General features: G+C 43.1%; 1 protein-coding gene across 7 annotated transcripts in view; it reads right to left on the bottom strand.

The window, feature by feature from the left end:
- The window catches only part of REV1 (REV1 DNA directed polymerase), a 108610-nt gene that overhangs the window by 63963 nt on the left and 21082 nt on the right, over positions 1–23565 (bottom strand). For all 7 annotated transcript variants that reach the window (XR_007513582.1, XM_049856542.1, XM_049856541.1 and 4 more), the window contains exons 2-4: positions 22889–22952; positions 21100–21226; positions 10872–11040 (exon numbers count right to left, since the gene is read on the bottom strand). Coding sequence is in view for 6 of the 7 variants with exons in the window: in XM_049856542.1 (XP_049712499.1) it covers positions 10872–11040; positions 21100–21226; positions 22889–22942 (350 nt within the window). In the remaining variant the exon portion in view is untranslated. The remainder of the gene's footprint in view (positions 1–10871; positions 11041–21099; positions 21227–22888; positions 22953–23565) is intronic.

The following is a 23565-nucleotide window of genomic DNA, read 5'->3' as shown; positions in this document are numbered from 1 at the left end:
AGCAGTAACAGTGTTTTCTTTACATGAAATAATTCCCCATACCAAATGTTTTCGCCGTTCCCAGCCAATGCACCAGTCGTTCTCTACTTAAAAAGCACCACCTATCCATTCATTCATGCACCCACCCTCATCCTTGTTCAAAAGTGTATGTAAGAAAGTATCTAATTCTGTGCCGAGAAACTGAGCTGCCTTCCCCTATTTATCCCAACATTAAGCAAAAATCATCCTTAGCCTGCCCATTGCCATGGAACTGACTGTGACTCACAGTGACCCCACACGACAGAGTAGAACTGCCCCGAATGGTTTCCGAGGCTGTAATCTTTATGGGAAGCAGACCGTCACGTCTTTCTTCTGCTGCATGGCTGGTGGGTTTGAACCATGGATCTTTTGGTTAGCAGCTGAAGGGTTTAACCACTGCATCATCAGGGCGCCTACTGGTTGGGACCAAAAAAAAAAAAAAACACTGCCGACCCTTTGGTTAGCAGCCGTAGCACTTACCACTGTGCCACCAGGGTTTCCTGGTTAGGACTAGCCAAGTAAAAATAACTTTAGAAGAATTTTTTATTGCTTTGAGAGAAAAATGGAAATCACACTGAAATTAAGAATAAAAAACAAAAAGCTAACTCTATACCAGAAACTAGAGTAATAAAAATTTCTATAATGAGTAAATAAATTAAGGCAGAACACAAAAACACAAGGTAAGTGAAAAATATATATTTAAGAAATAAAACTGCAATCAACTTTTGTATAGTAAGCTGAGTAAACGCTCCAATATTTACAATGAATACTATAAGAAGCCAGCCTAAAGTTCTAGCCTAAATAAAACACAAGACCTTGAAATCATCTTAAGTATATGATGAATGTGCTGTTACAGTTTGGAAGTTTAGAAAAACGGGACAGACAGACATCAGTTGGGAACCAGTCACTCCCGCTAGCAGAGCCCAGTGAGTTGGCACGATACATCGCCGTCAACTCCCAACTGCCAGCAGACTAACCAGGGGAGGAGGTGGGTCCCTGTGCTACAGAAGACTGACGAGGGGAGGAGGTGGGTACCTGTGCTGCAGAAGACTGACGAGGGGAGGAGGTGAGTCCCTGTGCTGCAGAAGACTGACCAGGGGAGGAGGTGGGTCCCTCTGCTGCAGAAGACTGACCAGGGGAGGAGGTGAGTCCCTGTGCTGCAGAAGACTGACCAGGGGAGGAGGTGGGTCCCTCTGCTGCAGAAGACTGACCAGGGGAGGAGGCGAGTCCCTGTGCTACAGAAGACTGACCAGGCGAGGAGGCGGGTCCCTGTGCTGCAGAAGACTGACCAGGGGAGGAGGTGGGTCCCTGTGCTACAGAAGACTGACCAGGGGAGGAGGTGAGTCCCTGTGCTACAGAAGACTGACCAGGGGAGGAGGTGGGTCCCTGTGCTACAGAAGACTGACCAGGGGAGGAGGTGGGTCCCTGTGCTGCAGAAGACTGACCAGGGGAGGAGGTGGGTCCCTGTGCTGCAGAAGACTGACCAGGGGAGGAGGTGGGTCCCTGTGCTACAGAAGACTGACCAGGGGAGGAGGTGGGTCCCTGTGCTGCAGAAGACTGACCAGGGGAGGAGGTGGGTCCCTGTGCTACAGAAGACTGACCAGGGGAGGAGGTGGGTCCCTGTGCTACAGAAGACTGACCAGGGGATGAGGTGGGTCCCTGTGCTGCAGAAGACTGACCAGGGGAGGAGGTGGGTCCCTGTGCTGCAGAAGACTGACCAGGGGATGAGGTGGGTCCCTGTGCTGCAGAAGACTGACCAGGGGATGAGGTGGGTCCCTGTGCTGCAGAAGACTGACCAGGGGATGAGGTGGGTCCCTGTGCTGCAGAAGACTGACGAGGGAGGAGGTGGGTCCCTGTGCAGCAGAAGACTGACCAGGGGATGAAGTGGGTCCCTGTGCTGCAGAAGACTGACCAGGGGAGGACGTGGGTCCCGATGCTACAAAAGACAACACGAAGTCCAGAGCAACAAAAGTGAAAACTGTGTTCCTAAAGCACTTTCCACAGCAGTGCTCAGGCTTGATGGGACAGTGAGGTGAATCGGGGCAGGCACTCACTCTATTATCTACCCTACACTTCAAATTTCAAAGTAAAGTTGTCTGAAAAAAAGAATTATGACTATCTGAAAACCACTGACTTATACCACACACAAGTGTAAGACTGACAAGGCAAAGGCCTTTAGTAAAATAATCTCACACCTTCAATTAATGTACACAGACTTCTCATTAGACGACTCCCCTGCCCCTTCAAAGTCATGGCCCTATAATCATGTCTACATTAACTCGGGTTTAATGGCACATAAAAGACACCAGGGAATTTTAATCGAAGCAAAACAATCACCCCACACGCTTAGAAGTGGTAGCTGCTTTTTAAACAGCTCAAACTAAAAACAGAAAAACTAATTATAGAAGAGTATATCATCCATTTAGTAGGTATCATTCTTTAAATCCAAAGTATGATAAAATCTCATTAAAACATCGCCGAGAAGGAGATCAACAAGACTGGGACTAGAGTAGGAAAGGAAACAGTACTTGTGTGCCCAGGTGCCTCCAGGGATCAGGTGCTTTTTCAGCTCTGCAGGTTTACAGAGAAGCTGCCGCGCCCCCGACCGTGCACGCTGCTGCGAGACAGAGGCCTGTATGGCTGTTTGAAACCAGAGACACAGGTGTGGGCCACAAACTACCGCTTTTACAGGGTATCCCTTGAGATGTCGGAAACCCTGGTTAAGTGCTACGGCTGCTAACCTAAAGGTCAGCAGTTTGGATCTACCAGGCGCTCCTTGGAAACTCTATGGGGCAGTTCTACTCTGTCCTATAGGGTCGCTATGAGTCGGAATCAACTCGACGGCAACAGGTTTGGGTTTTTTGGTTTGTATCAGATGTCTGAGTTTCTGGTAGGAAAAATAGAAGTTTAAAAAATTGTTATGTTACACATGTGTACCAACAGACCCCAGTGGGGACGCTGGGGTATAATTAGTGGTACTTTACATGCACCACTAAACATTTCGGGTAGGTTTGTGGGAGGGGGCAAGAAAAAAAAAATCCATACTACCTGCCAAAACTTCAGAAACATTCAATGATTCAGCATGCTTCCATTAATGAAAACACATGGTGGCAACAAAAAATTCAAAGCAGAAAATAAGTGGTTAACGAAAGGGTGAAGCAAAAGGATTCCACACTATAATTACAGGGAACACTAGGCATTTAAATGTACTAGGGTATATGCTCCAGCTGGTGCATTTCTGCATGAGCCAACTCATCACTAACAGGCTTAATTAACTGGCAAAGAGCAGCCCTGAACGGGAGTCAGGAAGTCTGGACTCCCAATCCTGCCCTGCTCTTGGACAAATCTCACACACAAAATAAGGCAAACGGGACACAGAGTCATGACGTCTGAAGTCACTTTCAGTTATGTAAAAACAGATCAAGCCTACCTCCAGACCAAAATAAAGCTAAGGTGAATTTTTTACCCTATACCTATCTCAGCTACTTTTCCTATTCTATTATCTCCTCAGTCGCATCCAGGGCGGGAAAGAAGAGCTGGTGGAAAGAAAACAATTATAATGATAACCCCCATTTGCTAAACAAACTGAGACCCACCCACCAAGAGCTCTTTTTGCCCCCACTTCCACACTGCCTGTGATCTGCCCCATTTCCCTCCACAGCCACACTATAACCCCCCATCCTCCTCCATTCCCTCCACGGCCACACTATAACCCCCCAGTCCTCCTCCATTCCCTCCACGGCCACACTATAACCCCCCAGTCCTCCTCCATTCCCTCCACGGCCACACTATAACCCCCCAGTCCTCCTCCATTTCCTCCACGGCCAAACTATAACCCCCCATCCTCCTCCATTCCCTCCACGGCCAAACTATAACCCCCCAGTCCTCCCCCATTCCGTCCACAGCCACACTATAATCCCCCAGTCCTCCCCCATTCCGTCCACAGCCACACTATAACCCCCCAGTCCTCCCCCATTCCCTCCACTGTCACACTATAACCCCCCATCCTCCCCCATTCCCTCCACGGCCACACTATAACCCCCCATCCTCCCCCATTCCCTCCACGGCCACACTATAACCCCCCAGTCCTCCTCCATTCCCTCCACGGCCACACTATAACCACCCAGTCCTCCTCCATTCCCTCCACGGCCAAACTATAGCCCCCTAGTCCTCCCCCATTCCCTCCACGGCCACACTATAACCCGCCAGTCCTCCCCCATTCCCTCCACGGCCACACTATAACCCCCCAGTCCTCCTCCATTCCCTCCACGGCCACACTATAACCCCCAGGTCAAAATTTTAGCTCCAGTACAACTGTCTTGGGGGCAGTGTCTGACCTCCTCCAACTGCACCAGGGGGAATAAGAACCAAGACCAACAGCCCAAGGCTGATTCCTAAGAGGTGGAAGTCAGACAGGCCTCCTCTCTCCGCCATCTTTACCAGTTCTGACACCACCAGTGCCTCCCACAGCACTCTCTACTTCCCTGCTGGGTTCGATAATTCACTGCGATGGCCACAAAGAACTCAGAGGATACTCATAATTATGGCGTTTATTAGGGAAGTAACAGGTTATAGTTCAGGTTCAGGAGTGCTCAGGATACTGTTCTTCCATCAGGACAGCCTCTTCCCAGTGACAGTTCTTCCATCAGGACAGCCTCTTCCCAGTGGCGCTCGGGGCACGGCCTCTCCCTGGCCCTCAGCCTCTGCCCAAACGCACTCCGCAGCTTTCTCTCTCCCAGGCCCACCGTGCTGTCTCCTCCTGGTCTCTCCTTCCTTGGTGGTGGTAGGCTCCTCTCTGCCCTGGAATTGGCTCTCATTTAAGGCAAAACTGACCAATCCCCTTGGTAGGCCACAATCACCCTATCACACGATCACCTGGGTGGGAGTTATAAGCCATGGTTAGAGGCGCCACACACAAAAATAATGAATTGCACAGCAGGATACCCCCTGGCTTTTCTAGCCCTGGTTCTTTCATATCTGGAGGATAACTTCCTCCCTCCCAATCATTTTAGCAGTCCAAAACAGTTATTAACAATTAGTCAGCAGGGCAAACAGTCCACCGGGTGAGGTGACTCGGGTAGCCTGAAGCCATTCAGGTCTACTGCAGGTGTCCGTCTGGTTTGTTCAGGCTCTACAACAGCTCATCTCTGTCTTCACCCTTTCTGGCCTCTGATAAAACTTTAACTGAGAGGTTATTCTCTTGCTCTGAGCCTCATGAGGTATCAGCATAGCAAAACCTTTAAGGGGCTTTAGATTCAGCCATCATACTCGAGTCCAGCAGTGCCTCCCCCTTAGTTCAATCTTTCACACTCACAGCTTCTACAGTTACAGATTTTACAATCACAACTGTCTACAATCAACACTCACAGCTGGATCACATAATCCTATTAGCACCTTCTCCACCCTCTCTTCCCCAGACCCATCAGGAAAAGATGGAACTCTTCAGTGGGGATCCTCCCTGTCCCTCTCATTTTGAGTGTAAGCACGCCCATGAAAGCATGTACGCCAGCCACTTGATAGCTTTACCTGCCCTGTTTCAGATAGCCCATGTTTAAACTGTCCGCCCCATCAAACCAGCACTCCAAGGCGACAAGCATGTTCCTTGGTCTTGGAGACTCTTCTATTCTGGCTGGGACTTTGGGCATCTGCGTTCACAAGCAAAGTCCAGATCAGAGCAAGCCATCGAATCGCAGCAATCTACACCAGCTCACAGTATCAAACATTTTTCTCTTCATTCGGTGGGGTTCTGGCCAGCTCATCTCCAGCCATGCAAGCTAGGTCCCATGGGTACACAGCCTAAGGCTCAAGAGTTCACATTCACCTTCCGGCACTTCAGACAGCTCCTTCACACTCTCATCCCCAGTCCCCTTCACAAGAACCGGTAAACTCAGAGTTCACGAACAACTCCCCTTATTTCTGACCAGCCCACCCTTCCTTTCCATTACTCCTACCCTATGGGCTGGGTCAACGGGTGCCAGTGGAACATGTCCAAACTCAGACCATCTCTTCATTGCTACACGTCCACCACTTCCAACACTGAGTGGACCCAGGTGGTCACCACAAGCTAGCAGACCAAGCTGTCAACTCACCAGCTCCGTTTAACTTCCAGTCCTGGAAGAGGGTTCCTTCTGATGGGCAATTACTTTTCCTACCTAGATGCAAACAACAGCAAACCGCTTGCTTAAAATTCAAAAAGCAAAACAGCCGTGGTAAATTCTTCCTTCAAACACAAATCTTCTGTTCTCTCAGCTGTTGTGTGGTTCCGCATGTCTTTTCCCATGCAAATCTGAGTGGGGCTCAGGTTTCCAGCCTCAGCCCCCGTCTAGGTACACAGTTAACAGCATTCAAACCAACAGCCTGTGTTTCCTTCGGCCAAATCCTAGTTCCCCTTTTAGCATATCCAATTAAGTATTGGCTGAAGACAGAGTTACTGCTCTCTGTAATCTATAACACCCAATATTCATTTCTATCATAAATTCAGGTCTCTTTTACACCACTAGGTAAGAGAAACATTCAATATCCACAGTACATTCAGATAAACGCAGAATCCTAAACACGTAACCCTTTTAAAACTTTAGTTTAGTCTTCCCTACACCTTACGTTTCTTCCCATTCATAAGCATATGGCCTTGGGCTTCTGGCTGGGTGGAAGCGGAAGACCCCAGTTCCCTATCAATCTTCCTGCTTATCTGGCCTGGCTTTTGCCCCAGGCCTCCAGGTGCAGGTTTTCAGCCATTACAGGTAACAAGGGCCAAAGTAACCCTCTAAGAATCAAAAGTTTCACTTCCCAAGCCCCTTCGTTCTTTCTCTTACAAAGTCCCATATTTCCACGAGTCCGGGTATTGTAAAGAATCCCGCTTCTGACATCAACTGTAAAAAATGACTTGGGGGCAGTGTCTGACCTCCTCCAACCCCACAAGAGGGAAGGTGAACCAAGATCAACAGTCCAAGGCTGATTCCTACGAGGAGACACGCCTCCGCCTCTCCACCATTTTTACTAATTCTGACACCAACCATCCCCCCCCACAGCGCTCTCTACTGGGTTCGATTAATTCATTGCAACGGCCACAAAGAACTCACAGGCTGTACTTACAATTACGGGGTTTACTAGGGAAGTAACAGTTGTAATTCAGGTTCAAGAACATTCAGGATACAGTTTTCCATCAGGATAGCTGGTCCCCAGCTGTGCTCGCAGGCACGCCGCTCCCTGGCCCTCAGTCTCTGCCCAAAGGCACTCAGCTTTCTCTCTCCATGGGCCAGGAAGCCCACGCTGTCTGCGGCTGTTCAGGTCTCTCCTTCCTTGGTGGTGGTGTGCCCCTCCTCTCTGCTCTGGAATTGGCTCTCTTTTAAGGCAAAACTGACCAATTCCCATGGTAGGCTATAATTGCCCTATCACACAATCACCTGCTGGGAGTTATGTCCTTGCACTTTTCATTATAATACTGTCCTCTCAAGCTGCCCTTTGAAATCTTCTGTTGAGATCCTCTACATGATCACGTCTTCTGTTTGCTTTGGCTACAGTACGTTCATGAGCAAGATTCAGAGTCTCTCGTGACAGCCATTTAGGTCTTTTCTTTCTTTCCTGTCTTTTTAATGGCTTCTTGCTTTCTTCAGGTATCATGTTCTTAATGTTTCCCGTAACTTGTTTGGCCTTTGGTCACTAGCGTTCAATGTATCAAATCTATTCTTCAGATGGTTTCTAAATTCAGGTGGGATATACTCAAGGCTGTAGTTTTGCTCTCATGGACTTGTTTTAATTTTCTCCATCTTCAACTTGATCTTGCACATGAACGACTGATGATCTGTTCCCCAGTTGGCTCCTGGCCTTGTCTGACTGGTGATATTGAGCTTCTCGATCGTCTCTTTCCACAGATGTAGTCGATTTGATTCCTGTGTATTCCATCTGGTGAAGTCCATGTGTATAGTTGCCGTTTCTGTTGTTGAAAAAAGGTATTTGTGATGAGTAAGTCATTGGTCTTGCAAAATTCCATCAGTCGAGCTCGGCGTCCTTTCTATCACCAAGGCCTTATTTTCCAATTACTGATCTGACCCTTCTTCTTTGTTTCCAACTTTTGCATTCTAATCACCAGTAATTATCAGTGCATCTTGATTGCATGTTTGATCAATTTCAAACTGGAAGTTGGTAAAAATCTTCAACTTCCTCATCTTTGGCATTAGTGGTTGGTGTCTCAATTTGAATAATAGTCATATTAACTGGTCTTTCTTGTAGGCATATGGATATTATCACTGACAGCGTTGTACTTTAATATAGACCTTGAAATGTTCCTTTTAACGACGAATGTGACACCATTCCTCTTCAATAGTTGTTCCCGGAATAGTACACTGTATGATTGTCTGATTTTAAATGGCCAATACCAGTCCATTTCCGCTCATTAATGCCTAGGAGATCGATCTTTATGTGTTCCATTTCATTTTTTATGACTTCCATTTTCCTATATTCATATTTTGTACATTCCACGTTCTGATTATTAATGGACGTTTGCAGCTGTTTCTTCTCATTTTGAGCCACGCTGCATCAGCAAATGATGGTCCCGAAAGCTTGACTCCACCCACGTCACTAAGGGTGGCTCTGCTGTGAGTCCTATTTTGAGTGCCTTCTAACCTGAGGGGTTCATTTTCATCACTGCACCCGATAATGCGATGCTGTTATTCATAAGGTTTTCACTGGTCTAACTTCTTTAGAAGTAGATCGCCAGGTTCTTCTTCCTAGTCTGCCTTAGTCTGGTATAGGTATGTACATAGGCGGGCACGCACAGATGTGTCTATATGTACTGTATACATATGTAAGTGTAAAAAAAAAAAAGGAAAAAAAATTTTTTTTTTTATGTAAGTGTATGCATCCATAAATATTTATATATACAATAAGGCACATAGGGTGCTTACTTACTTACTAAACACCTCACAGGACTGATTTACAGGGTCTGAAGGCTTAGGACCATAGTTTCATGGGACAACTCAGTCACCTGGCATAACACAGTATGCAAAGTTTATATTCTACATCCTAGTTTGGTGAGTAGCATCTGGGGTCTTAAAAGCTTGAGAGTGGCCATCTAAGATAGGACTATTGGTCTGTACACATCCACAGCAAAAGAAAATGAAGGAAACCAAAGACTCAAAGAAACCAGTCCATATGACTAATAGTCTACGTGAAGCACAACCTTGTCTACCCAGAGACCAAAAGAACTAGACGGTGCTCGGCTACCACTACCAACCGACCATTCTGATCTTGAGCACAACAGATAGATTCTGATAGAATGGGAGACGAATTCAAATTATCAAAAGGTCCAGACCTACTGGGCCAGTGGAGACTGGAGGGCTCCGCGAGACTACCACTCTAACCTTGAACCAAAACTATTCCGTGAGGTCAACTTTTAGCTAAATAACAAACTAGCTCATAAAATAAACAGCATCACTGGTGAGTACTGCGTTCCTTTATAAAGTCATCTCTGTGAGACTAAGCAGCCGGCACTCACTCGAAGCAAGGACAAGAAGGCAAGGAGGCAGGGAAACTAGAGTACTACAAACAGAAGGAGGACGGACATAGTGAGAAAGGTGACACAATCTGTTTTAAAATGTAACCAGTGTCACTGAACAAGCTGTATAGAAATCGTTAAATGGGAACCTAATTTGTTGTGTAAACTTCTACCGAAAACAGTATTATTTAAAAAAAAAAAAACCTAAGGGAAGATAATTTGCAAACTAAGAATTTTATACCCAGCCTGTCATTAAGTGAGGGTTGACTAAATGCATTTTCACATGTTAAAAAAAAAAAAAGGTTAATGAAAGCTAGGATTAGAAAAAAAATATTGGGAACCGATTAAAAAAAAATTCCAAGTCTTATTTCATTAGCACCCCACTATAAAATCAAACCATTCTCTCATAAACTGATTATAATCTACCCATACATAAGATTATGATTTTAATATTTTCATTTTTATAATTCTATCTTTCATAAACATAGCAATCACTCACATATATACAACATTTCAAAATATAAATCATCTCCAAGATCCTAGACGGCATATTTAAACTTAGGAAACTAAAGCTAATATGAATGGCCACGAATGACTGAGGACCTATCAATTCCAAATCAAAGCAAGGGAATCACCTCATTAAGCCCATTGCCCTCAGTCGATTCCGACTCATAGTGACCCTACAGGACAGAGTAGAACTACCCCGTAGGGTTTCCAAGGAACAGCTGTTGGATTCAAACTGCTGACCTTTTGGTTAGCAGCTGAGCTCTTAGCCACCGAGCCGCAGGGACTCCAGAGGAATCACAACATAACTGAAAAATAATTAATAACACTGCAAACCTCTTCCCCTCCTTGTCCCAACTCCAAGCCCTCCAGGTCCATGTCATCCTGCTCTTTTTTCCCTCAGCATGTATTCACTTTAACGAAAGAAAATAATTTACTCACAGATTAAGCTTCCTGCTTATTATCTGCCAAAATGTAAGCTCTAAAAGGGAGGGGAGAGATCTCTTCGTTTTGCTCACCGGTATGTCTCAGGTACACAGAACACTGCCTCGCCCATAAGTGGTGCTCCCACTTTTGCTGAACGGGTAACAGGCTGTGTCACCCCTCCCACCACAGCTTTCTGCGGCTTCCTTGAGTTGCCGCCTCCCCTAATTCCTGGTAGCTGAGGTTACAAAAACATTAACACACTACTTTGAATAGGATGCCAGATCACAGACCACCTGAATTATCAACATGAGGTTAAAGAATACAGTAATATTGCTTAGGATATCAATTGTTTTTCACCCTGTGAATGTTATTTATAATAGAAATAAAAAGTGTCCAACGTAAAAATCATAATATTGTAAGTTAAACTTACCTTTCCACGATCCATTCAGGCCGGATTACTTTTTCCCCCTTCAGCTCTTTGATCTTGGCGTTAGGGAGATTTGTGGCAATGATGTGTGTTGTCTTGGACCTGGAGTAGTACACGTGGTACTGGCCGCCATGTGACATCATCAGCCTCCTCAATTCCTCAGCAGAAGGGTCTGTAAAATCAGCATGAAGACGTATTAAAGGTTTTATGTGTAAGTAGAATCCGTGGGTGAATCCCCTGACAGTCCCTTAAACAGACCACTTTGAAGAATCTATCACTGGTTCACGCGTTCTCCTTGGCTGTGCTGTAAGTAAACAGAGTTTGGAGGGACAGCACAAAGTGACAAAGCTACATCGCTTTAGCACAGCCTCGTCCCCTGGCGCCAGAGACAGTCAACGAACATGAGAACATGTACTGCTGAGAAATGCCTAGCAAAAAGGGACATCAAGTACTGAATCAAATACTAGTAATAAAGCAGATAGTTTTAATTTTTTGACCATATTTAGGGCAAGATCTTGACATCAGCCATCTTCTTTTAAAAAATTAACAATTACAACCTCGATCATGGATCTCTTTACAGAGCCTTCATCTAACACTTCAGCTCCTCCACCGTAATAAAAAACCAGTCAGATATGTAAACTGCTCATATCTACTATACGCAGACTTACTGCAGGGCTTAATAAGCTTTACTCCTATGAAGCACATTAATTTTAATTTAAGAAAAGTTAATCAAATAGTTTATCTTATTCAGTTCCTTAATATGAAATTGCATCAAGGCCAAAAAAAAAAAGTTCACAAAGATAAAAAAAAAATTATGAATGAGAAACACTGTTTTTAAATTTTGTTTCAAATTATTGTTTTTCTATAATTGTATTTTATTAAAAATAAAGTATTTTAAACGAGAATTGATCCGCCTTCCACTATCCCACATAAAGAAATGCCTGACTCACTAAAGTTATGTTATTCCCCAGAGCTTCAAACCAGTTCTTTCAGTTCAATCCCCTGCTGAGAATTTGCCTTTTCCACCCCAGGTATACTGAATCAGAATCTACCTGGGGATCTTGTTACATTTTAACTAAGAATCACCCAGAGAACGTGGTAAAATGAAGATTCTGATTTAGTATACCTGGGGCAGAAAAGGAAACCCTGGTGGCATAGTGGTTAAGTGCTACGGCTGCTAATCAAAAGGTCAGCAGTTCGAATCCACCAGGCGCTCCCTGGAAACTCTGTGGGACAGTTCTACTCTGTCCTATAGGGTTGCTATGAGTCGGAATTGACTCCACGGTGGTGGGTGGGGGCAGAAAAGCAAATTCTCGGCAGGGGGTTGAACCAGAGAGAACCAGTCGAAGGCCTGGTTGTAACCTGCATTACTAGTATCCCACTGGGGAAAAAAAACAAACAAACAAAAAACCAAACTCGATGCCATCAAGTCAATTCCAACTCATAGTGACCCTAAAGGACAGAGTAGAACTGCCGTAGGGTTTCTAAGGAGCAGCTGGTGGATTTGAACTGCTGACCTTTTGGTTAGCAGCCTGAGCTCTTAACCACTGTGTCACCAGGGCCCCAACTATCACATTAAGCTAATTATTTTCAGTAGCTTTTGTTGCTTTCACCTACCATCCTAATGAACTCTCTACATCTCCCCCAGCAACAGCAGTACCCATGGGAAAGGCTGCCACCGGAGGGTTACGTACCCACTTTGTTATTCAAGCAAAACAGATCTTCCTTAGACCCAGGCAATACAGTCACAAGTACTTCAATAACAATTTTTAGTATCACTGCCTAACTAGGTAAGTTTTAAAATCTTCAGAAAAACATTAGCATAGCACACACAGGTATGCCAGGTTTGCCTAATTCTTGGTTAATTCCTGTAGCCTAGAACATACATGATGTTACTGACTGCACATACTAGCACTGTCCAATAGAAATACGTGAACTACAAATGCAAGCCACATGTGAAATCTGAAATTTTCTGGTAGATACACTAAAAACAGTAAAAAGGTGAAATTAATTTTAATAATATCTTTTGTTTAATCCAATAGAACCAAAATATTTCAATACATAGTCATTATTAAAAAACAGGTATTTTGCATATGCACTTGAAAGGTGACTAATCTAAATTGAGATGTGCTGTCAATGAATACATCTTTTCTGGGTTTTTTTGTGTTTGTTTTTTTAGTTCTACCCCCAACTCCAAAAATATACCTGATTCAAACGTTGGCTACAAGGGTGGGGACAGCCCTGCTTTACATAAGCCAATCTATACCTCTAAAAAGTATTTAATTCTGTTCATATGACTCTGTTCACATGGATTAATATATGATAGCCTCTGATCAATTTCATTCGAGATCTGCAGAAAAAAAACACAGAGGATGTATCCTCTAAAGACCCCCAAGCCAAGTCACTGGTCCAGCACTTACTGACACTGCTTTTCGTCACGTGCAAAACACTTAAGAAAACAAATGAAGAAACTGCTTTGCTGTCATGAGAAGGCAGATGGAGACATTTAAACCAGTGATTTTCAATTTCTTTTTAAACAGCAGGACCCTTATTTTAAATGAACTCTTATAGGAAATACCCAAAATACCAAACAAATAAAAGTGGTAGTATAGTAGACAACTTTGTTTTGAAACTTCCATTTTTGACATGACTTATTATTACTTGCATTTTAGCATAGTACTGAGAAAATCCTGGTTCACACGCATTAAAACTATTAAGGTTTGCAACTATTCTTAAAGAGTTGTATTCCAAGGTCTATGTACGAACTTCTCACTTAATCCGGCCACAGAAGGAAATGTGCTGGTGGTACAGATACTTTTATTCAGTAAATAACAGATTTGAATATTTGTTTATATTTTTAATGTCTTCAAAATACTTATAATAGATAAATTTTAAGACTGTGAAACCTGTAAGACATTTTAGAACTCAAGCGGAAAACCAACTGAAAACACTGGCAGGTGTTCATCAGGCTTCCAACAGCACTTATCATTCATGGTATTTGGAGATGAGAACTTCACTTGACCATCAGCGTGTCCTTAGTACCCTTATTTTCAAGCATCCCACAGAGAAGTCAGTAAGGGGAATATGTGATACACCAGAAATAAAGTTCCAGAGGCAGGGCCAAGATGGCAAAGTAGATACTTCTGGTGGTCCCTCTTACAACAAAGACCCCCCCTAAAAAATGTATATCAATTATACATACGACAAGCTAGGAGCCCTGAACATCAAAGGCAAAGTTAGGAAATCGGACCGAGCAGCAGGGGGAGGGAGAGAAAGTTTAAAAGCAGCAAGGAGTTGCCAGACCTGACTGGCCCAGAACCGGCAACCCTCAGTCCCAATCCCCTGGCTCAACCATGGCGGGGCTGGTGGTAGCTTTCAGGACACGGTTTCCTCAAACACAGAATACAAGCAGCATGGAGTCTACTAATGCCTCTGGAATCAGCAAAGAACAGCACTCTCAGCAAAAGAGAAGCGCTTGTGTCTAATTTACCACATGGATCAAAAAAACACCCCTTTCGAAAGAATGCTCTCCCAATTATCTGATCCCTCCTCCCTCTGCCCCAGGCTCCAAGCCAGCTTTGGTGGCAGTCAATTTCCCTGGGCCTGAGACAGGTTCTGCTGCATGCCCTGAGTCATTCTCCTGGCCTTGGAGAAGGAACAAATTAACGAATGGAGAAAAAATAATCTGCCGGCTGCCCTAAGCAGAAGTGGCTCCTGTCCAGGCAAAAGCAGGCCATGGACTGTGAACGCCTTTCACCCTGCATGGACATGTTTGGGTCCATTTCAGCAACTAGGCCCCTGATGGCACAATGCAAGGGTGCACGTGCCTGAAACGGGCTTCAACTGTTTCAGCTGTGTGGTGGAGAGGCAGGGTTTTTGATATTTGACACTGCTCTGCCTATTTAGCAGGGTCCTTTTTTTTCACCTGGGGCCACATTAGGGGCCTGAGGACTGGTGGCTCCACCCATGCCACCTAGCCACCCATGACAGGGGTCCAAGGATAAGTAGTGCCTTCCAGTCTTTACAGCTAAAAGAATTGGGTGCCCATGGTCTGGTTGCAGAGCCCACCTACCTGCATGCTCTAAGGAACAGGAACACACCTTCTTCACAGAAACTCGGCGGACAGCTGTCAGCCCCCTGCCTTGCTCCGAGCATGACCCCCTGCTGCAACCAAATACCTGTGCCTACACCAATAACCACTGCTCCTCTAAGAGGTGAGAGCCTGCACCACAAACTTGGTGGATGACTACCTAGACACCTGAGCTGAATTCATACAAGGAAAGTGGATGGAATCCTAGGCTCATATACCTGGTAACAGCTCTAGCCATCTGGCGACAGGACATTAGCGCTTCAAAGAAACCAATAATCAAGCTAGCTCACTTGACCAGTCTATTTGGGCATATCAAAATAAAACAAAGCAAGAAGCTAGGACACAGTAAGCAGACAAATTAATACACTAACTTATAAACGGCTTGGAGACAACAGTCAATATCGAATCACATAAAGGAGCAGACCATGATCACTTCAACAAGCTCCCAAAACAAAGAATCAAGGAATCTTTTGAATGAGGATATATTCCGGGAATTACGAGAGGTAGAATACAGAAGACTAATTTACAGAACTCTTCAAGAAATCAGGCAAAATGCAGAACAAGCCAAGGAACACACAGATAAAGCAGTGGAGGAAGTTAAGAAGGCTAAGAACATAATGCAAACTTTAATAGGCTGCAAGAATCCATAGACAGCAATCAGAAATTCAGAAGATTAACAATAAAATTACAGAATTAGACAACTCAATAGAAAAAACCCACATGATACTGCAAAACCTACATGATACTGCAATAACTCAACCACATAAAGACAAATAACCCAATTCAAAAATGGGCAAAGGATATGAACAGACATTTCACTAAAGAAGGCATTCAGCTGGTTAACAGATACATGAGGAAATGCTCGTGATCATTAGCCATTAGAGAAATGCAAATGAGAACTACAAAGAGATACCATCTCACTTCAACGAGGCTGGCATTGACCCAAAAAAACACAAAATAATCAAAGTTGGGGAGGTTGTAGAGAGGCTGGAACACTTATAACACTGCTGGTAGCAATGTAAAATAGTACAACCACTTTGGAAATCGATTTGGGGCTTCCTTAGAAAGCTAAAAAATAGAACTACCATACGATCTAGCAATTCCACTCCTTGGAATATATTGTAGAGAAATAAGGGCCTTTACACGAACAGATATATGTACACTCATGTTCACTGCAGCACTGTTTGCAATAGCAAAAAGATGGAAGCGACCAAGGTGCCCATCAACATATGAATGAATAAATTATGGTATATTCACGTAATGGAATACTACGCAATGATTAAGAACAACGATGAATCCATGACACATAATATGAAGGAATCTGGAAGGCATTATGCCAAAATTAGTCAGTTGCAAAAGGACAAATATTGTATGAGACCACTATTATAAGAACTCAAGAAAAAGTTTAAACACAGAAGAAAATATTCTTTGATGATTACGAGGGTGGGAAGGGAGGGAAAGGGGTAGTCACTAATTAGAGAGTAGACAAAAACTATTTTAGGTGAAAGACAACATACAATACAGCAGAGGTCAGCACAACTAGGCTAAACCAAAAGCAAAGAAGCTTCCTGAATACAACCGAATGCTTCGAAGACCAGAGTAGCAGGGACGGGAATGCAGGGACCACAGTTTCAGGGGACATCTAGGTCAACTGACATAACAATATATATTAAGAAAATGTACTGCATCCCACTTTGGTGAGTGGCATCTGGGGTCTTCAACACTAGCAAGTGGTCATCTAAGACGCATCAATTGGTCTCAACCCACACGGAGCAAAGGAAAATGAAGAACACCAAAGACATAAGGTAAAGATGAACCCAAGAGACAGAAACGACCACATAAACCAGAGACTCCATCAGCCTAAAACCAGAAGAACTAGGTGATGCCTGGCTACCACTGATGACTTCCCTGGCAGGAACACAACAGAGAACCCCTCAGGGAGCAGGAGAACAGTGAGATGCAGATCTCAAATTCTTGTAAAAAGACCAGACTTAATGGTCTGGCTGAGACTGGAAGGACCCCAGAGATCATGGCCCTCGGACCCTCTGTTAGCCCAAGATCGTAACCATTCTGGAAGCCAACTCTTCAGGCAGGGATTGGACTGGACTATAAGACAGAAAATGATACTGAAAGAGTGAGCTTCTTGGCTCAAGTAGACACATGAGACTATGTGGGCAGCTCCTGTCTGGAGACGAGATGAGAAGGCAGAGGGGGACAGGAGCTGGCTCAATGGACACGTGGAATACAGGGTGGAAAGGAGGAGTGTGCTGTCTCATTAGGGGGAGAGCAGCTAGGAGTACATAGCAAGGTGTGTCTAAGTTTTTGTATGAGAGACTGTCTTGATTTGTAAACTTTCACTTACAGCACAATAAATGAAAAAGTTCTGTGGGAACAGAGCTAATAAATATTTGATTGAGCTGAACCGGAATATTAAGTAGCATTTTGACATGCAGATAAGATGATAAATAAAGCTGTGGAAATGTGGTCATGGGGTTAAAAGCACATTTTCAGAGAACAGGGAATAATCTAGATTTGGAGAGCTGTCGGGTGAATTAGCATGAAGATCACAGTGAGAAGACTTAATGGAATCTGGACATATTCTCTGGAGTCTTAGAGAAAGAACTAGAATCATTGATGGGAAGTCATGGGGATACAGATTTCAGCTTATGGAAACAATCAGACCTGTTTGAAAATGAACTGGCCTGCTTCCCAAGACAATGTATCATCACTGGAGTCATTCCAAGAGACTAAATGGCTGTCCGTCTGTTTTACAAGAACATCAAAGAAGGAATTTCCACACAGAAAACGGTTAGCTTACCAGCCATCCAACCCCATTGCCATCAAGCCAATTCTGACTCATAGCGACCCTACAAGATTAAATTGAAGACTATTAAAATTTCCTTCCACCCCCAAGATTCTATGAGTTCATGATCTAAAACAAGAGTCAGCAAACTACAACCGACAGACCAAATGTAGCTCACCTCTCTTTTTATGAGTAAAGTTTTACTGGAACACGGCCACTCTCATTCACAGAGTTTATGGCTTCTTTTGGGTCTCAACAGCAGAGTTGAGTAGTTGCAATGGACTGCTTGGCCCTTTACAGAAAAAGTCTGTCAACCTGTGATCTAAAACACTGACCGTTCAGAAGCAGGCGGCCAGGCCTTTCCTCTGAGGCACTTCTGGGTGAATTCAAACCATCAACCTTTCAGTTAGCAGTCAAGTGCTTAACCATTTGCACCACCCAGGGGTTCTCGATCTAAAATATAGGCAGGGCTTACTGCTTTAGAAAACCTAAAACAAAATATAATAAATATTTGTTTTAAACATTTCTCCTATGCGGCATTTCAGATAATGCCCAGGGAGGTTAGGGTAGGTTATGGCGCAGTAACAAGTGACCTCGATATCTCAGTTATTTACAACAACAAACGTTTATTTTCCACTCATGCAACTTGTCCACTCTAAGCTCCAGCACGTCCACAGAGCCGTCTCTACTCTGGGACCCAAGCTGACGGAGCAGCCTTGATCTGAAACACTGCCGGTCATTCCAGAAAAAGAAGGTACGGTGAAGCGCAAACTGGCTTTTGAAGCTTTTTTCCCACAGTGATAGACATCATTTCTGCTCACGTTTTCTCGGCTAAACATGGCCAAGCCCGACTTAAACACGTGGGAAAGCCAATTTTGGTAAACAAAAACATAATCTACCATATACTTTATGCAGAAAATTTCATAGAAATAACTTGTTTTCCTTATTTCTGTAACCTATCTTATCAGCAGAAACATGTCTACAAAATTTCTTTTGAGCCTAAGAGCAAAAAAAATTTAAAGGTTCTAGTGTAACTTCTTGTTTCCCAAAACAAATATTAAATCTCATAGTTATTCAAAGGTTATTCTCTATTCTACTAAAATCATGCTCAGCATAAGAAATTTGGAAAATAAATAGATGAAAATACCTGATCTTCTATCTAGATGCTGAAAAAAGAAAATAAGCAGAACATCTCTTTCCACATTAACTGGCCCCCTTTCCACCCCAAAGAAGAGAGCATTTACAATCTGCTAGATTTAAAGCAACAGAGCCCTGGTGGCACAGTGCTTAAGAACTCGGCTGCTAACCAGTTTGAATCTAGAAGCCACTCCCTGGAAACCCTGTGGAGCAGTTCTACGCTTTCCTATGGGGTCACTATGAGTCAGAATCAACTCGACAGCAGTGGGGTTTTTTTCAAACATGCCAGGCACGGTACTAGGCACGAGGGAATACAACAATGAACAAGACTCAAGTTCCTGCTCCATGGTACTTATATTGCAGTGGGGAGACAGAAAATAAAAAGTCAGATAAATAATATCAGTTCAGGTGAAAATAAATGCTATGAAGAAAAAAGAAATCTTGGCGGGCATGGTACACTTATTTTAGATAAAGGTGGTCAGGGAAAGTCTCTTTGAGGAGTTAACATCAGAGCAGAGATCTGAATAATGAAAACCTAAGGAAGCCTGTGGAAACAGAACATTTAAGCCTCTGAGGTATTATCTCTGACCTATGTTTGACAAGGGATTATTACATAAAAAAGGGGTTTCCTGACTCCCAAGAACTTAATATGTAAACAAGACCTTAATATATAAATAAAACCTGTTGCTGTCGAGTCGATTCCGACTCATAGCAACCGTACAGAACAGAGGAGAACTGTCCCATGGGTTTTCCAAGGCTGTAATATTTACAGAAGCAGACTGCCACATCTTTCTCCCGCAGAGTGGTTGGTAGGTTCGAACCACTGACCTTTTGGCTAGCACCGAGCACTTTAACTACTGCACCACGAGGGCTCCTTAATATATAAATAAGATCTGAAAATACAAGACAAAACTCAGGGGCTGAAATAAATGTTTCCAGCAATAATGCTATGATGTTTAAACTGGCAAAACGATACCCACTGCCACTGAGCTGATACCTACTCATGGCGACTCTATAGGACGGTGTGGAAATGCCCCACAGAGTTTCCAAGGAGCAGCTGGTGGATTTGAACTCCCAACCTTTTTGGTTAGCAGCCAAGTTCTTAACCACTGTTATTAAATACTATGCACTGGCTTAGGGAAGGAGGCAAACCTAATTTGATCCGAGTCTTAATGGAATCACCTAGCCAGCAGGAAAACAACAGATAAACAAGGGGAGGGGAACAGAGACCTTAAGGATAAGTGAGCTGATCCATGCGGGGAAAAAAAAAAAAACATTCACAGCCATTCCCTTCAAAAAATAAACTAAAATGATCACAAGAGGAAGCAGTCGCCAAGGGACTGAGGAGGAAATCTCAGGAGTAAAATCAGACAGCCAGTCAACAAGGGTGACTGACTCTGCAGGTCAGGAAAAGCTAAAATCTAAGCTGGCTGGGTGGAAGTCCCAAAAAAGCTGCTTCAGGCCACTGAAATCAAGAAAAACTCATGAAATAGGGGCACTGAGCACCTCCAGAAGAACGTGTGTGGGTAGGCCTAGAAGGGGGAAGGTCACAGTTGAAATTCTGTATAAAAGGCAAATGAGGCCTCCCAGATCTTGTCCCCCACTGACAGAAAAGACCACCCTGCCCCTTCCAGATACTAGACTCAATGACAGCAGGCACTGCTTTATTTATTTTTGGGGTGGGGGAGGTGGGTAGGGAGCAGAGATAAAAAAGGAGCAGGGAGATTAAATGAAATTCTCTTTCCTAAGCTGTGAGAATTCTGACCCTCTCCTTTCCCTGAGCAACCACAACGCTGGCAGCTAGGAAACAGGACCAGCCCCGCCCCGCCCCCCACAAGGACCTCTGGACAATAACAATTGGAGACTCACAAATGAAATGGTCCTACAGTGAAGCCCACAGTTTACAGCACCACCCATGATCAGTGAGCTTCCAGTCAGCTTTTTGAGCAAGAAGACTATTATTTTTCATTTTAAATCCCATCACTTTTCAAATTATATACTTAAAAATTAAAATAAAAGACAATGGCAGTTGCAGAGGGAAGGAAAAAAAGTGAAGGAGTTGTTTCTAAGCAGAGGTTTTTATTTTTATATAAAAAGGATCATTTTTATATACACAAATAAATTACTAAAAACAGAATTTTAGAACAAATCATTCTCACTCCTAATCAAAGTACACAGTAAAATAGTAAAAAGTACTCAACCAGTATAGCCGTTAACATAGATGGCAACGCCACTAAAAATCGTGGATGAGTTTCCTTCCTTCTGGATAGTGGCATCTGATCGAAACTGCTCCTCCAATTTCCGGACCTTTGCAGCCATATACCCACCCTGGAATTAAAGAAAAGGTAAACAAATTTCAGAAGTTATACTTTTCTTCCTTTTTTTTTTTTTAATTGTGCTATATATAGAACCAAAACCAAACCCATTGCTACTGAGTCAATTCCGACTCACTGCGACCCTACAGGACAGTGCAGAACTGCCCCATAGGGTTCCCAAGGCTGTTAATCTTTAGGGAAGCAGACTGTCACATCTTTCTCCTGTGGAGCAGCTAGTGGGTTCCAACTGCTGAGCTCTCGGTGAGCAGCCAAGTGCTTAACCACTGTACCACCAGGGCTCCTTGTGGTAAGTACACGTGTAACAAAACATCTGCCATTCGAACATTTTTACACGTACAATCAGTGACATGAATTACATTTGTCATGTTGTGCGACCATCGCCACTATCCACTTCCAGATTTTTTCATCACCCTTGACAGAAGCTCAGCGCTCCCTAACCAGTGCCCTTTTTTTAAAAAAATAAGTTTATGCCTGGGAGGAGGCTTACTCTGTGCTTCTGACCAAGGTGCAATAATGACATCCTAAACATGAACCACAGGGCAACAAAGCACGCAGGTCAACAAAGACTTCCCTCTGTCAACTGAGTTTTTAACAGCTTTATCACATTTTTATGATGATAGAAGTTACTTTTAAAGAGAAAAAAGGTAGGTCAAGAATAATAAATTACTGCCACAAAATACTGTTCATACCTACATAGTAATCTAGCAAAAGCTACACCAAAGCTTAAACCAATTAGAAATTTGACGAGCAGTCAATAAAGCATATTTTAGACTGGCTTCCACTATCTTCTGTATACGGAGAGCTTAAAATTAATCACTTCAGGGAAAATGCAGCGACTGGACAGAAGAGTGCAGCCTCCGCACGTGTGGCACACGGGGTCAGACGCAACCCGTGGGTCAGGAGTTCCGTTCTCGACCTACTCAGTCCATGTAATAGTACTAGGTCTCACCAGATAACATCAGCCTCAATAAGAATGTAAAAACATGAGTGTTTTCGGTAAAGACCTTTACAAATCTATGAATTCAGCTATACTTCTCCTGAAACTTGTCACGTTAAACTTGATTGCTATGAGTTATGGTCTTTAGAAAATTTTTTTTCAGAAAATATTGGAAAGAATAGAAGAAAATTAAAATTGGCTATGATCCCATTCATTATTACTATTTTGGGATGTTATTGTCAAAGTTTATTTCTATGCTTCCAACCACAGAGGTTTTCCAAATTAAGATTATGTATAATATTCCTTTAAAACATATCCTTCAGTCAAGACATCTTCCCAGGTTAAGAAATATAAAGCTAAAGATTGACTGCACAGTGACCCAATGCACAGATAATTAATTTCACCAATCACCTGCTATTACTAATGTCGTTCCCTGTTTTTCACTATTATTAGCAACACTGCAATAAAACTATGGTTCAATATGTTTTTCCTCAGGATAAAATTCTTTAAAGTTTGAGGTTAAAGAGTACAAACATTTTAAGGTTTTTCAATACATTAACCTCCATAAAGTTTTAACAATTTACACTTGTGAAAACGCAAATAGTTAATGTCCAAAGCCCTTTAAAACTCAGAAAGTGCCTTAAACCATACTATAAAATAAGAATGAAAAATATCTAGAAAGTTCAACACAATTAATTTTATTCTTTTAAAACACACCCATTTTTGCCAGCCATCATTTTCAGCTCGTTTCCTCCATCCACCTCGCCTCATGGTGGAGCTTCTGTATGTGGGAGAGGAAAAAAAAAAGTCAATTTTATAACAATGTACTTTTAATTGGTATTTTAATATCATGAAAAATAATGAGAAATTAAATGTTTGATTCATGAAAGTTAGAATTAACAACACTGAGTAAATTTTTTTCCAAAGTATACAATTTTCTTGCTTTACAAGTGGAATTTGTTCCAAAAAACACCTTCCTAGGAAAAATTATGTTTAAATCGTAATACTTTAAATGTCGATAGGGAAAATTTCTATGCATTCTTTTTTATTATTATTGTACTTTAGATGAAGGTTTACACAGCAAATTAGTTTCTCACTAAACAATTAATACACATAGTTTTTGTGACATTGGTTGCCAACCCCATAACACAGCAACAATTTCCCCTTCTTGACCTTGTTTTCTATGCATTCTTGAACATCAAAGCTAACATTTACTTACATAAACCACCAACAAATCCCACTAACGTGGCCAGGCTTACTTGTTAACATTAGTATAACAGAACCTAACATTTTCCTTCATGAACTACACCGTGATATGACTCTTAAGCTCTGTCTTGGCTATTACACACTGGATCTTAAGTGTACACTCACAGGGTAGTTCATCTATAGTGCAA

Source organism: Elephas maximus, chromosome 17 (genome assembly GCF_024166365.1).
Source record: "Elephas maximus indicus isolate mEleMax1 chromosome 17, mEleMax1 primary haplotype, whole genome shotgun sequence".
NCBI classification, from domain to species: Eukaryota; Metazoa; Chordata; class Mammalia; order Proboscidea; family Elephantidae; genus Elephas; species Elephas maximus.
The sequence above is the reverse complement of the archived record's forward strand: the minus strand, read 5'-3'. Positions and strand labels throughout refer to the sequence as shown.